This window comes from Rhineura floridana, chromosome 9, assembly GCF_030035675.1.
Source record: "Rhineura floridana isolate rRhiFlo1 chromosome 9, rRhiFlo1.hap2, whole genome shotgun sequence".
Lineage (NCBI taxonomy): Eukaryota > Metazoa > Chordata > Lepidosauria > Squamata > Rhineuridae > Rhineura > Rhineura floridana.
In genome coordinates, this window is record NC_084488.1 from 1501253 (window position 1) to 1516774 (window position 15522).

Consider the following 15522-nt stretch of genomic DNA (forward strand, 5'->3'; position numbering starts at 1 on the left):
CCCCAATATCAATACTCTTGGCCCTCATGATTGGATGCTGATTGGTTGGTACTGATTCATGACAGGGGCTCCTCAGTGGTGGTTCCCATTTGTGGAATGCCCTCCTTGGTGAGCTGCAACTGTCTCCCTCATTATTAACATCCAGGAGGCATTTTAAAACACTCCTGTTTATCCAAGCATTTGATGAATGAAATTATTTTTTGTAAATTGCTTAGAGGTCTTTACATTCAAGCGGTATATAAACAAACAACAATTTCCAGCAACCTTGAAATTATTAACTGTGAGGTTATATGTCTGTTTTTAAATGTTATGTGGCAATATTTTCAATTGTTTGTAAATGTTCTTAATTGTCTTAAAATGTTTTAAATATATTTTTTAATTTTCCCCCATTGTGTTATTTTACTATTTTGTTGTTTGCCACCTGGGCTCCTTCATGGAGGAAAGGGGGCGGGGATAGAAATTTAATATAAACAAATAAATCCTGACATTGCTGATCCTCCACCTCCTGTTGTGTGTTACATTGTCAGTTGTCCCCTCTTGCTGCTCTTCTCCTCGCATTTTTATACCTTACTCCACCTTTCCTGTGTCATCCCTGGCAGAACAAGCAGTTTAGCTTGCATCCTGTGACTGTTCAATTTATTATTTATTGAAAACATGTTTGAAGCTGTGCCAATGCACAGGTGCAGATTGAGTAGTAGTACTGAAAAATAATAATTAATATAACCACCATTAATATGACCCAGTTGATGGGAATAAAACGGAGGATAGAACTTCCCACAGATCCATTGTAAGGTCAAAGATGAGGTGGAGAGGAAGGTGTGGAAAAGGGTGCCAAACTGGTTCTGCAGGACTGAACCACTCCCACCAATACCAAGAGTAAGACTATGCAGCTGGTGGACATGATATGAAGATCAGTAGGGAAACGTAATGCCCATCCCAAAGCATAACACTAGCCGGAGAAATCCTGAAATAAAGGGCCAGAAGTAGTGGTAACAACATCACGTGCATTGTGAGGAAGCAGGAAGCAATAATACTGGTAAAAATCCCCAGTGGATTGGGGCTAAATCTTGTAATCTCTCTCTGTGTCTCTCTTCCTAGTTCACTTTGTTTGAGGGAGTATCCTTGGGAAGGAAGAAGGGCACAAAAGTTTGTATGTTACTTGGCAGTAGGGATGGAGGAGAAATTTGATTCATTTCAACTTTTAAAGCTAAATCTATCAAATTTGTACTTTCCGAAACAGTATGAGAACTGTTCACATGTATCTGAATTTTGCGATGTAGTCCTCCAACCAAATGTTTACAAAAATGCATATATTAGAGCAAAGTGTGCATACAAATGAACATATTAGTGAAAATAACATACAAAAATGCATTATATTGGAAGAAATTGCTGGCCAAAATGTGTACATTAGTCAAAACTGCATATGTGGTTATTAGGAAAACTAAAATGCACTAAAATGCAGACAAATTTTCATGAGGATCTTTTTTCTAAAAAAACCCACAAATTGTTGCAGAAACGTGAACTGAATGTCATACAGGAACAATGAGAAATGGAGGGAACTAAAACTGACAGCTGCTTCCAACCCGACTTGGCAGTACCAGTCCAGTGGAGACAGAAAAAAGATGAAGATACATTAATAAAAGTTCAGGAGGAAGAAAATTAGTAGGATGTGCCTTTCAATAGTTTTCTCTTTATTTTATTCCAACTCAAGATAGCATCGACTCTGAGGTTGTGTCTGAACAAACACAGATCTGGATGTCAGGTAAGTATCTGTCCTGTACAAGTAGATGCAGACGGATACCATTGCAGCATCTCGATCTGTAATTTATTGTTCTGGGGCAGCCCCATACTAAACTATTCCTGTTCAAAGAGGATGGGCCACCCCATACTTTCTCCTACTTCAAGAACAAATGCATAAAATTATGTTAACCAAACTGTTTGCATCACTAATTAAATCTAGCTCAAGAAATATTGCCAGATGTCTTGGACACGTTATAGATTCAGAGAGGGAACCACGTTAGCTTAGCTTAGCTTAAATATCCGTACCCTTCTTTTCTGTTACAGAAATACTCAAAGCAGCATTTTGCTGGAGTCCATTATTAATCTTTACTTCTGTTTTCATAAGGCCCGGCCTGTGCATGTGTTTCATATGTACAAATTAACATGTATTATATTGTATATTGTTTTAAAATTGTCTGGCTTTTACTTGACTTTATCTGTTTGTATTTTATTTTGTTAAGTCGCTTTGGGACTTTTTTGGTATAAAGTGATGAACAAATAGTCACATTACTGTCATATCAACACTGGGGATGGGGCAGCATTTGAAACATGGATTCTCAAATAGGTGATTACCCCTGCTTAAATGTAAGCAGGAACTGAAGTGGACACAGCTCACCTTGAGCAGGTCTGTTCCTTGATTCTGCTTGCACCTGTTTGCTTTCCTCAACCTGCTATCATTGCTACTTCCCTACTGGAAAAAAAATCCTTCTCTTAGGGAAGAGGAAGTGGCTATCAGATGGAAAAGAGCTCCGGCAATGATGGAAAAGGCCTGATGAAGCTCTGAGCCAGGGATGATAGCACCTGCAGTCCAGTTGTACCATCTCCAGCAAGGACACATTCTCTTGGCACCACTGTAGCCCTCTTCCCATCTGCTCCTGCTCCTTCTCCTTCCCCAAGGCAAGTCCCCCCCCCTTTGGGTAAGGGGGAACTGGTAGCAGCAGAGTGAGAATGGCGGCCACTGGGGATGTTCAAGCATTCAAATCATTCATTATTGATTATATTTCTTTCCCACCTTTTACCACAAGGTCCCAAGGCAGCTTCATTTTAATAACAAATTGAAAAGTCCCAATCACTTTTGGTGTGAGCAGCAACATGTTTTCCCATATCTAGTCAAAGTAGCTTATATTCTACATTATTCAAATTTAACTTTTCAATTTGTGCTCTGATTTAATATATCAATTACAATTTAAAATTTCTTCTCCAAGGCAACTTTCTTTCTCCTAGTTTCACCCTAGTTGCTATGCTTTTTAGTATAAAGCTAGCCCCATTCTTGCCTTTGGTGCTTACACCTTTTGCCTGTTATCTTTGCAACCCCTTAGAGGTCATCTCTTTGGTGCTATGTGCTTTGTGCCAGGTGTGTGTGTGAGGTTAGTGCTCTTATGGTATATAGAGAGCTAGGACAAGTTAGCTTTACTGTTTTATTCTGGTTTATAATTCCCAATGGTATTTTCCAACTGTTTTTTCCAACTGTATTCTTTATTGGTGACAGCCAGTGTGGTGTAGTGGTTAGAGTGTTGGACTACAACCTGGGAGACCAGGGTTCAAATCCCCACACAGCCATGAAGCTCACCTTGGGACAGTCACTGCCTCTCAGACTCAGGGGAAGGCAATGGTAATCCACCTCTGAATACCGCTTGCCATGAAAACCCTATTCATAGGGTCGCTATAAGTTGGAATCGACTTGAAGGCAGTCCAATTCATTTCATTTTCATTCTTTATTGGTATCTTAGTTCTCTCCAATGCTATTTTTATTTTAATAAATCTACTTTATTAATACTTGATGTCTCTTCTTGGGTAAAGCCTTGACACTGAATCCAGATTCTAACTGCTTAGTTGCTTTCTATTGGGTAATTTTGTTAGCCTAAGGCTCAGGAAGCAGACTCCTGCCTTTAGTTCTTACTTATTTGGAATCTTAGGGATGTCACATCTGGTCTGGGAATCTCCTAGCCCAGGGTGGTTGGATAGGAGTAGTGGTAGCATAACTTGCAAGGCTGGTGTTAGACTCTGGACATTTGGTAACTGCTGAATCACCCAGGACTGGTTGCTGAGTTTAGGGAGCTAGTTCTTGACACCCTCCTTTACATCCTCATTTATGGGGACTGTTGAAAGATATGGGCATTCCACTTGGTGTCACTATGGCAACCCTCCCCCTCACAAAACATAAATGTGAGTATAGGATTGCTCTGTCAAACCTGTTCTAATGACAACTCCGTTTTAATGGGTCCCTATTTTAATCCATACCAACATTTTAGTCATACTGCTGTAAATTTTATGTTTAATCACTTTGAGAACTGTTAAAATGTGATTTAAAAATCTGCCAAATAACAACTGTCTCTAATTGGCTCCAGCTAATCTCATAGGATCTGTACAATAGATACAAAGACATAGGGAAATAAGTTCCCATACATATCCTCAAGCAAGATATACGATCCAGCCTCATTTTTTTCCTCATGGGAATGGGCTGTATTCTCTGGTAGTCTCCTCTGGATCTTCAAGGTCTATCCTTCACACATACCCCTGCTTCTTGGGCCCTGGCTAGTTCTCAAAGAACAGGAAGAAATATAAAGAAGCAGGTGCTATCTCCATTGTTGGAGTCCAACTCCCATTAGCCCCAGGCAGCATAGCAAAATGTCAAGGATGATCAGAATTGTAGTCTAGCAACATGAAGTTGGCCACAGATTTTCCACTCTTGCTGTAAATATCTTTAAAGGTGAACATCAGCACCTTGGATTTAAATGAAGCTTACAGGTGTTTTCTGCTCCCTGTGGCCAAAACCAGATAGTATTATACATTGTATATTTTTATTGTTGTAAGCTGCTTTGAGACCTATATGGTGAAAAGTGGGATATAAATTTTTAAAATAAATAAAATAGTATCAACCTGGTTGCTGCATTCTAGACTAATTGCAGATGCTGAATTGCACTCAAGGATGGTACACATTACAATAGTCACGTGGTTTGTACTACAGAGTTTAGATTTCTTGTGTCCAGGAAGGAGAACAGCTGCAGATCAGCCAAAGCTACTAGAAGGTTAGAGTGCTCCTGGCCACAGCCTTGACTTGACCGTCCACAAAGAGGGTTGAACAGAGGAGCACTCCCAAGTGATGAACTTAATCTCTGAGTGAGTGCAACCTTTTCACTGGAATTAGAGCTGCCTGCCCACCACAAGCGACTGCATCTTGTCTGGACTGAGTTTCAGTCTTTCTGCACTTGACCCTCAACTGTGTCATCATCCCTAGCAGACAGATTGCATCACATGGTTAAGATTGCAGAGAAGCTAAATGAATTCTTTGCATCTGTCTTCACAGTGGAAGATATAGGGCAGATCCCTGAACCTGAACTAACATTTGCAGGAAGGGATTCTGAGGAACTGAGACAAACACTGGTAACGAGAGAGGAAGTTCTAGGCTTAATGGACAATATAAAAACTGACAAATCACCGGGCCCGGATGGCATCCACCCGAGAGTTCTCAAAGAACTCAAAGGTGAAATTGCTGATCTGCTAACTAAAATATGTAACTTGTCCCTCGGGTCCTCCTCCGTGCCTGAGGACTGGAAAGTGGCAAATGTAACGCCAATCTTCAAAAAGGGATCCAGAGGGGATCCCGGAAATTACAGGCCAGTTAGCTTAACTTCTGTCCCTGGAAAACTGGTAGAAAGTATAATTAAAGCTAGATTAACTAAGGACATAGAAGAACAAGCCTTGCTGAAGCAGAGCCAGCATGGCTTCTGCAAGGGAAAGTCCTGTCTCAGTAACCTATTAGAATTCTTTGAGAGTGTCAACAAGCATATAGATAGAGGTGATCCAGTGGACATAGTGTACTTAGACTTTCAAAAAGCGTTTGACAAGGTACCTCACCAAAGACTTCTGAGGAAGCTTAGCAGTCATGGAATAAGAGGAGAGGTCCTCTTGTGGATAAGGAATTGGTTAAGAAGCAGAAAGCAGAGAGTAGGAATAAACGGACAGTTCTCCCAATGGAGGGCTGTAGAAAGTGGAGTCCCTCAAGGATCGGTATTGGGACCTGTACTTTTCAACTTGCTCATTAATGACCTAGAATTAGGAGTGAGCAGTGAAGTGGCCAAGTTTGCTGCTGACACTAAATTGTTCAGGGTTGTTAAAACAAAAAGGGATTGCGAAGAGCTCCAAAAAGACCTCTCCAAACTGAGTGAATGGGCGGAAAAATGGCAAATGCAATTCAATATAAACAAGTGTAAAATTGCATATATTGGAGCCAAAAATCTTAATTTCACATATACGCTCATGGGGTCTGAACTAGCGGTGACCAACCAGGAGAGAGACCTTGGGGTTGTAATGGACAGCACGATGAAAATGTCGACCCAGTGTGCGGCAGCTGTGAAAAAGGCAAATTCCATGCTAGCGATAATTAGGAAAGGTATTGAAAATAAAACAGCCGATATCATAATGCCGTTGTATAAATCTATGGTGCGGCCGCATTTGGAATACTGTGTACAGTTCTGGTCGCCTCATCTCAAAAAGGATATTATAGAGTTGGAAAAGGTTCAGAAGAGGGCAACCAGAATGATCAAGGGGATGGAGCGACTCCCTTACGAGGAAAGGTTGCAGCATTTGGGGCTTCTCAGTTTAGAGAAAAGGCGGGTCAGAGGAGACATGATAGAAGTGTATAAAATTATGCATGGCATTGAGAAAGTGGATAGAGAAAAGTTCTTCTCCCTCTCTCATAATACTAGAACTCGTGGACATTCAAAGAAGCTGAATGTTGGAAGATTCAGGACAGACAAAAGAAAGTACTTCTTTACTCAGCGCATAGTTAAACTATGGAATTTGCTCCCACAAGATGCAGTAATGGCCACCAGCTTGGATGGCTTTAAAAGAAGATTAGACAAATTCATGGAGGACAGGGCTATCAATGTCTACTAGCTATGATGGCTGTGCTCTGCCACCCTAGTCAGAGGCAGCATGCTTCTGAAAACCAGTTGCCGGAAGCCTCAGGAGGGGAGAGTGTTCTTGCACTCGGGTCCTGCTTGCGGGCTTCCCCCAGGCACCTGGTTGGCCACTGTGAGAACAGGATGCTGGACTAGATGGGCCACTGGACTGATCCAGCAGGCTCTTCTTATGTTCTTAAGATGGAAAAGAGAAACAGAGCTGGATGCCATCTGAATGCTAATAATCCACTTTAAAATTCCAAATGCCTTCACCTAATAGATATCATAAAAATATAAAGCGCCACAGGAGACAGCAGTGATTCCTGGAAGATCCCAGAAGTGAGTTCCCACAAAGACAGGAGCAATGGTCTCCCAATATCTTCTTCTGGAACTTTCCAGCAAGATTGGAGTACAAACTCCTTGGTGTGCAGTGCCTCCAATCTCTAACCATGACAATTGGTACAGAATATGCCATCGTCAATTATATCAAAGAGATCCAGAAAAACTGAACAGGATCATATTCCCCTTATTTTTCTACTGGTGTAGGTTGTCTACCAAGCCAATCACGTCTATCTCAGCACCATGATTGGAATGGATCAAGATAGCCTCTTTCCTATAATTTCTGAGATCTAGAGGATCAAGGGAAGTCTCCTCCCTTCCAACACACCAACAGGGTGCCTTTACAGTGCCTTCTTTAGAATAGATAGAAATATACCATATATTATTTCAGTTTGTTAGAACCGGCCAAGAAGGGGATGGCTCAGCAGGCAAGTTGTGGTATGAACAGAACCAAGAATCCTGCTCACATCATTTGAAGGTGCCATTATATCATTCTGTCAAACAGGTTTACACTCCAGAAATTATTGGAAGCTACTTCTATCAGGTGGTGGACAAATTCACACTTTGAGGCAGTTATCTTGTGAATCAAAGTTGAAATTGCATATAGAACAACCAAGTTACCAAGTGAAGATATGACAGTTATGAAACCTCTGTTGCTAGTCAGGCCATACTATTCAAATGTTTCATGACGGCCTCCCCAAGAATATCTTTTATGGAGGCTTGTGTGGTGTAGTGGTTACAGTGTTGGACTACGGGCCAGTCGCTGCCTCTCAGCCTCAGAGGGAGGCAACGGTAAACCCTCTCTGAATACCACTTACCATGAAAACCCTCTTCATAGGTCGCCGTAAGTCGGAACTGACTTGAAGGCAGCCCATTTCCTTTGCCCCTCCAAATGTTGATGGACTATAATGCTTATCACCATTGGCCTTGCTGCCTGGGGCTGATAGAAGCTGGAGTCCAACAACATCTGGAGGGCCACAGGTACCCCTCCCCTGTTATAAACAAAGCAACAAGCAAACAAAGTGTAGGCAGTCATCCTATTAGTAAGGTGCTATAGTTATAATGATTGTCTTCTCTCATAATGCCCCACTCATTCATTACAACCAACTGAGGAGGCCCTCTTGGCTGTGCCACCCTTTGGAGAAGGACATCTGGCAGGCAGGAAAAGGGCCTTCTCTGTGGCAGCACCCTCTCTGTAGAACCATCTTCCTCTTTAGCTAAGACAGGCACAGAAACTACTGGTGTTTTCGCACCTCTTGAGGACGTACTGCAGCTCTAGGCTATTGCTGGTATTTGATCTGGGCATATGGTATGATGTTTTCATTTGCTCTGCACTGCAAATTACTCTTTTCTAGATTTTACTGATGTTTAACTGTTTTAAACTGTTGAATTTGCTGTTATATTTTTGTATACTGCTTTAGGATGTCACATGAAAAGTGATATTAAAAATGCTTAAATAAACAAATAAATAGTTATGTTGGAAGACATGGATAACAGCATTTCATAGATTCAAATGTAACAAATTCTTCCAACATTTTGCAAGTGTAAAATGTTACATTTTATGGAAGAGTTTAATACAAGTCCATGACACAAGAGTTAGCAATGAGCTTTCTTAAAGGAGGCTTTCAGCAGAGATAAAAAGGGGAAAGAAAATCACAAGGGAACAGGAGTTAAAGACTAAAGGGATTTGAACAGATAATGAAGTTTGCATTACTTGCAATAGATGCAATATACACGTGCCTTGCTCCAGATATCTGTGAGAGCTCAGAGACTTGTACAGGACATTGCATCCATTGAAATGAATGGAGAAGCTATTCAAAGCAGGGGAGCTCCACACTGATTTTATGTGTGTGTCCCAAATGCATTTAGAACTACAGAATGGAAGGATTAGATCTGTTTCTGCAGGTAAAATACTTTCAGATAAGAAAACAAACAAACTAACAAAGAACAGAGTTTATTACTCTTGGTGGTGGTGGTGGGAACTAAGACACAAAATATATGCAGAAACTACATTAAGGTAGCTACAGAATAAAAGAAGATAGAAACAGCAAAAGCTGCAGTTCACAGGAAGGTGTGGCAAGCATTAAATACAAGTCAGTTTGAAGACCTGCAAATATTCATATATAAACTCCAGTTTAAAAACAAGACAGTCTAACTTGTAAACCCATTTTAAAACAGACACACTTTTTGATATACACGAATGTACACAACCAGGCCACAAAATACACTTCATATATTACTATTTGGACATAATCAATTACAAGGTCATTTGATGTTTAATTTCAATAGTTTTCATAGTAGCATCTATGGAACATTTTCAAAGACGTATCTCTTCTAATTTTTCAGAGTAGCAGGACAGAAGAGTTTGGCTGTCATTTGTTGGCCTTTAACAATTAGGCATGTGCAAATCACTAAGAACAGCCAAGGAACAAGAAAAAGATCAGCAATCAAATTGGATCTGTCTGTATCACAGAAGTTAATGAAGATAATTACGGTAACGTTCATCAGGGATGATCCAGCCCCTGGGGCCCACGGAGAAAGGGCAGACGCCAGATGCCTCCACATGTGCAACAGAATGGATTTGGCAGGAACCAACGTATACAGATTCCTTTCCCTCCCCACTCCATCCCGCATCTTTGCCAGGCATATGGCAATTACTGAATTTCTGTGTCTTCTAGCAGACAATCCCACTGTGCGCTTCTCAAAGTGTGCAGAGGGGTACTTCACTGGAGAGGGATGTTATATGTTACGGGTGAGGAAACTGACGCCAAGGGGTTCACGCGTGACCATCAAGGCCTCTCTATTTTGCCCTTGTGACTCTCCCCAGGCTATACCTCAACCTTAGCTGCACCTTCTCTTCCAGGCCATACCCCTCACCAGTCCTACTGCGCACCCTCCTTAAATGTTTTTGCCTGGCTGGTTTGTTTCTTTGAACTCTAACAATGCTTCTTGCTTACCTGGATGGAGGATAGTGAGATTGTATGTGTAAAACTAGCCTATTGTACAAGGTAAAATTAGCATTTTTGCTCTGCCATGTTCCTCTGGCTATGCCCACCACTGGCAAATGGCACTCAGAAGATTGCCCAGGAGGGAATGTGGCCCTTTGTTTGAGAAAGGTTTCCACCCATTATATGTAATCCTCATTTGGTATTTGAATGTATGTTCAGATATGAATGTCTATCCAGAATTGTCTGCACATGCCTTGTGAGAGTACACCCATGTGTTTCAGCAGTCATGTGGGAACCAGGCTGTTTCTCCCTTTCCTTTTTCTAGTCTTTATAATGGTTCACACAACACAATGAGGCAAACAGCAAATCATGCATGCCTATGCTTGAAAAGTGTTTCTTGAGTTTTATGTGGAAAAATTACGTTCCACGTGGCCTTTCTAAACAAAAGAATATTTCTTTTCAACATATAAAATGGCAATTGTGGCTTTTTATGAGAGCACAGGCAAACATGCAATACCTCCTGTTCTCAGTCTGAAGTCTGTGCACTAAAGCAAGGCCTTGGGAAATGAAGTCATATAGGCAGTGGCTCAGGCTGGCTGGTCCTGCACTTGCAGCTGTCTGCAGCGTGGCCAGGCAGGAGCCAGAGTGCGGTGCTAGCCAAGGCCACACAGGCCAAACGGTGTGCTGCTCCCCTCAAGACAACGGTTGTCCTAGAGGCGTCCTTTCAGTTGCACTTCTCTGCATGTGGAAAGCAGATGCAACAAATGCTGAAACAAAAGTAATGGGGAATCATTTGATATTAAAGACAATTAAAATCTGGAAATACCTGATATGGATTTCTCATAAGTAGTTTTTTCCTGATTATCTGTTAGTGAAACTGGAGGTGGATACTTGGCTTCTGCAAGAGTGCTTTTGTCTGAAGAAGAGAGTGGTGATGGCAGTAACCTACTGTTGGGGCTATTAATGTCTCCCTCAGCCACCAGAGTCAAGTCTGCTATATTGTCCTCCTCAATAGTTTGTATACTTTCGCCCTGTAGCTCTTTTGATTGCCTTTTCCATATGGTGGCATCTTGTAAAAGTGGAATTGGCGACAGCGGGGCACCAAAAGGAACACTGCTAGCCTTCTGGCTGGAGCCAGTTGCCAGCACAGATGATTTCTGTTTACTGTCTGAAAGATCAGTTTTCATTGTTGAACTTTCACTACAGTTGCTCATGAAGTTCACTTTGCCACTTAGCTGTGTGCATTTGTCCTTGACATCAAGATATGCAGTTCTCTTGCTGCAGCCTCTGGACCCTTCTGGGATAGATGAAGAAGATTTGGTCCCATAAGAAGGCAAATGAAGAAATTCAGGCAAAACCAGGTCTTCCTTTCTCAGCAGCCCCCGTTGGTCATCTACTCTGTTACTTTGCACTTTGGATATGAGTTCAAAAAATTCTGTTGCAAGAAATAAACCCAATTTAATCAACATTGCAAAGTTTCATGACACCACACAATTAGAGTCTTTGCTAAATGGACACATTTCTCCCCTCCAAGCGTTTACCAACACTGAAAAAAAGGATAACAAAATTCCAAACATTTGACAACTTTCTGAGCTGAAACTCCTTCATATATATTATACATTCTCTAAAGATTAAAAATAACTTTAAAAAGTAATACTAATCCTAAATCTCCAATGATTTTAATAGCGATAAGCAGTAGCAATTTTTCTTAACAGTTTTTGCATGTTACACTTGCCACTTGTAATATTTTGTATGAAATATACCATTTCACCCTATTTTTATTAATTATATTGAGAAAGAATAGGATTTGCCCTTTTCCACTGGTTATTGAAAAAACATCTGATAACTAGAACATATCCAATGGCCCAATCTAAACACAGCCAGCAACTAAAGAATTTTTAAAAAAGAAAAATCACATATAGCAACCAGGCATCACATACAAATAGCAATTCATACAGTGTAAGGAAATGGATAAAAAGTTATATCCTCATCCATCCAGGACCCAGGCAAGCTGCAGAGGTGGGTTACACTCACTGGAAACTAGAAACAATTTACATGTGTCAAGAGCTGAACTCCTAATATGCCCCTTTTGCCACTTGCAGATTTGCATGCACAGAGTAGCGGCTGCATGTACATAAAGTATTACTCCTTCTCCCATCATGCATGCTGCTGCCAACAAATTGAAGCAGCTCTTTAGGCCAGGACTTTGGATTTCTTTATGATATGTGGGAGGTAGTGTGCAGGAGCATCCTTTTATTCACTATGAAATAGGTATGAACCTTTGTGAGCACTCTGAGCGCATGCAAAACAACAACAACAAGAGTCCTTTGTGCATACCAAGCTTGCGTGCCCAAAACAATTATGGGTGCTTGACATGCCTGCTGTCATCTTCACTGGCACTTCTTCACCTTCCTCTGCCCCCTCCCAACTGATCTAGAACAGAAGAAGTGGGGGTGGTGAAGGAGGAATCCAGCTTCTCAACAGAGTTATCAAGTTCCTGCCAAGGACACCATAGGGACCACATGTCCCAACATGCTTATCATAAATGCTATGCTAATCATGTCCATTTCCACCAAGGAGGGCATTTCCTGCCAGGCACACTGGGACATGTAGTCACCATGCCTCCTTAGTAAGAATGTGACACTCTGATGAAAAGCTGGAACCTCTGCATGCCCATCTCCTATCCCAGGTAAATTTAGGGGGCCCCTTGGGGGGGTAGGGGAGAAGCAATGATGGAGGTGGTGTGTGTGTGTGTCAAGGTGTGTTCTGAGCAAAACCCTGCTCACAGCCCACTTGATCAGGTTACAAGTAGAGCCCTGCTTGGCACACACCTACTTACAAGTAATAGATTGGAGGCACTTACTGACTTGCAATATCCCCAGTTGTAGATGATGAAATGTTACTCTACATTTTAGGGCACAACTTTATGCTTCGTTTATATCATGCAGAATACCTTAGGATTTGGCATGTTCCCTATGCTGGTGATATCACACTGACACCTGGGTCATGTTGGTGTAATGTCATGGATACACTGTCGTAATGTGATGCCAGTGTATCCCCAATGTCTGTGTGACAATCAGTGTCAGCAAGGAATAGATTAACTCCAAGGTTGGTTCTTGGTTTATGTATTGTGTTTGTGTAGGGAAAAACAAAACCACAATCCTGGTTTGAATGACATGACAAATCATGGTTGGTTGTTGTTCTTCATGCTAGGAGAGGAACAAACTGGGAATGAGAGGCAGTGTGCACTCACACTGCTCATTCATGGTAAGCCACAATTTATGGTTTATTATGATGGTTGCACCTGGCCAGTTCACATCAACAGGAATTAATGTTGATATAGCAAAGGAAATGTGTAAGATTGGCCTGAAGTATTAAAGGGAGTTTTCATTATTGTTGTGCTGATAATACAGAGACAAAAATATCTGAATGTTTGAAAAGAAGTGGAGATATTGCAGTGTCAAAGTGCTGTTACTTTTCAGCCATTTCCAACAACTGGGGATGAAAAAACTCATTTTGCATCAAGCTGGAAATTACAACTTTTATGATTGTCAAAAAATATTGTGCAATTATGTAATGTTCAACCTTATTTTTACTGGATTATAAGTCTGAATCCAATTACAGAACACCAACAGCAGGATATAAACCCCTGACAGTATACCATAACTCAGATGTCAGGGTCCATGACATGGAGCTTTATGTCTTTGGCCTTATGTCATGGACACACATGGGAGGACTTAGGTGATGGAGATAACTATGGAGAAAAGAGAGTTTACACAAAAAGGAAGCATAGTTTCCATAGAGCTGTTTGCCCTTGTAAAAGTGGAGATATTGCAGTGTCAAAGCGCTGTTACTTTTTAGCCATTTATAAGAACTGGGGATATTTGCATAGTTTTGCCTCAGAACTTACATGGAAACAGATTGCTAACATTTGTCTTCTCAGAATCCCTAATGCATCCAGGTAAGCAAAAGATACCATGCCTCAAAGCATGATTGCTGCAAATGCCTTCCATGTCCCTCCCCTCTACCTTCAGTATTGGCTAAATTGTATTGGCTAGCCATTCCTCCCTCCCTCAACAGTGTCTCTCACAACTCAGGAAGGGATAAATTAGTGTATCAGTTACTACAGTATTTCTCCTAATAGAGAGCCGCAGCGGCAGCAGAGGGAAGGGCAATGGAGGAGCACCTAAGTGTCAGAACTTTCTGTCACTCACACAACTATCTGCTGAGTATCTTGGTCCATTAGCTGCAGCTAATGACTATTGCTCATGTTCTTATGTCTCTCTTGGTCCTGCACAGTTGCAGCAGCAAGGATGGTTCCTACTTCTGGTGCTAAGCAGACCACAAGAGAGGCCTATAGCATGACCAGCAGGAGTGTCCATTGTGATTCTAGCTGCTTATTTATTTATAAAATTATTTATAGACTGCCCCTCATCCCAGGGCTGTGTACAACAAGATTTACAAAAGAAAGAGATAAAATGCCATGAAAAACAATACTGTTGTTCTTTGGGTTTGCCCAGCTTTATGTTCCACTGAGCTGCTGTATCTTGTGAGCTACTTCAAAGACGGTTGTGTAGCAGTGAAGGGGCACATGAAGGAGCACTGGCACAAATAATGCTGCTACATTGCTATCTGTCATGGGACTTTCAAAGGCATATGACTCCTGCTAGGGCAAAAAAGCTGGTACCCAACCATGTGTCTTCTTTTCGGAATCTGTCCATTATTGCTGCTGTTCAGTAAATCTTTCACTCTGTCACAGCTATTTCTTTTTTTACTGGGGGCTAGCAAATAGAGAACCCTTTGCCCATCCACCCTCTGGCCCCTGAAGCTCTGGCAGGAGTAAGATGGCAAGCTCCTCTGAGGTCACAAGCAGCCTGGCCACTGCTGCTGTGATGAATGTGGCAGCCAGTTGTGTGTGAGAAAGGGACAGAATAAAGTCTGCTGGGGCAATATCTAGTAAGCCTAGACAATCAAACAAATGATCATGGGGCATGGCAAAAGGCTTATGCAGTGCTCCTCTGACTGACTCTGACACTGTACTCTTTCAGTGCGTCTCTGTGTTGGGACATCTCCCAGACTTTGCTAGAAGGAAATCATATTCAGTATTTGAACTTGGAATCTCCTGCATGTGAAACCTGTACTGTTCAACTGGGTGAGGGCTCCTAACTATGGACTATGGACCAATGGCTATAGAAAGGCAAATGGCCCATGATGCGTTCTTCTGTCTGACTGCTCAGAGCTGCTCTGTGGTGTGTGCTGTGTCAGTCCTGTGTGCTCGCTCTTTCGTTTCTGATATGATACAGTGGAAGCTCGATAAAAAGCATCTCACTGTACAGCACAATTGGATATTATTTTATTTATTGATTACATTTATACCCCACCTTTCTTTCATCATAGAACCCAAGGGGACATACATGTGCTTCCCAGGCAAGCTCCCATCCAGGCACTGAACAGACGCAGACCTGCTGAGCTCAGCAAGGTGTGGCCTCATGTGCCTTCAGACCATAGCCTGGGACCACTGGGATAGACCGTGTCTCTCAAGTAAAATACTG

At 41.7% G+C, this 15522-nt stretch overlaps 1 protein-coding gene across 8 annotated transcripts in view; it reads right to left on the reverse strand.

The window, feature by feature from the left end:
• Positions 1 to 15522, reverse strand: part of RGS12 (regulator of G protein signaling 12) — a 193962-nt gene that overhangs the window by 8544 nt on the left and 169896 nt on the right. For 6 of the 8 annotated variants that reach the window (XM_061583866.1, XM_061583865.1, XM_061583860.1 and 3 more), the window contains one exon: positions 10797 to 11405. In XM_061583866.1, coding sequence (XP_061439850.1) covers positions 10797 to 11405 — 609 coding nt within the window. Of the gene's footprint in view, positions 1 to 8992; positions 9434 to 10796; positions 11406 to 15522 lie in introns of those variants that run through there. The other 2 variants (XM_061583863.1, XM_061583864.1) reach the window with 2 other exon arrangements.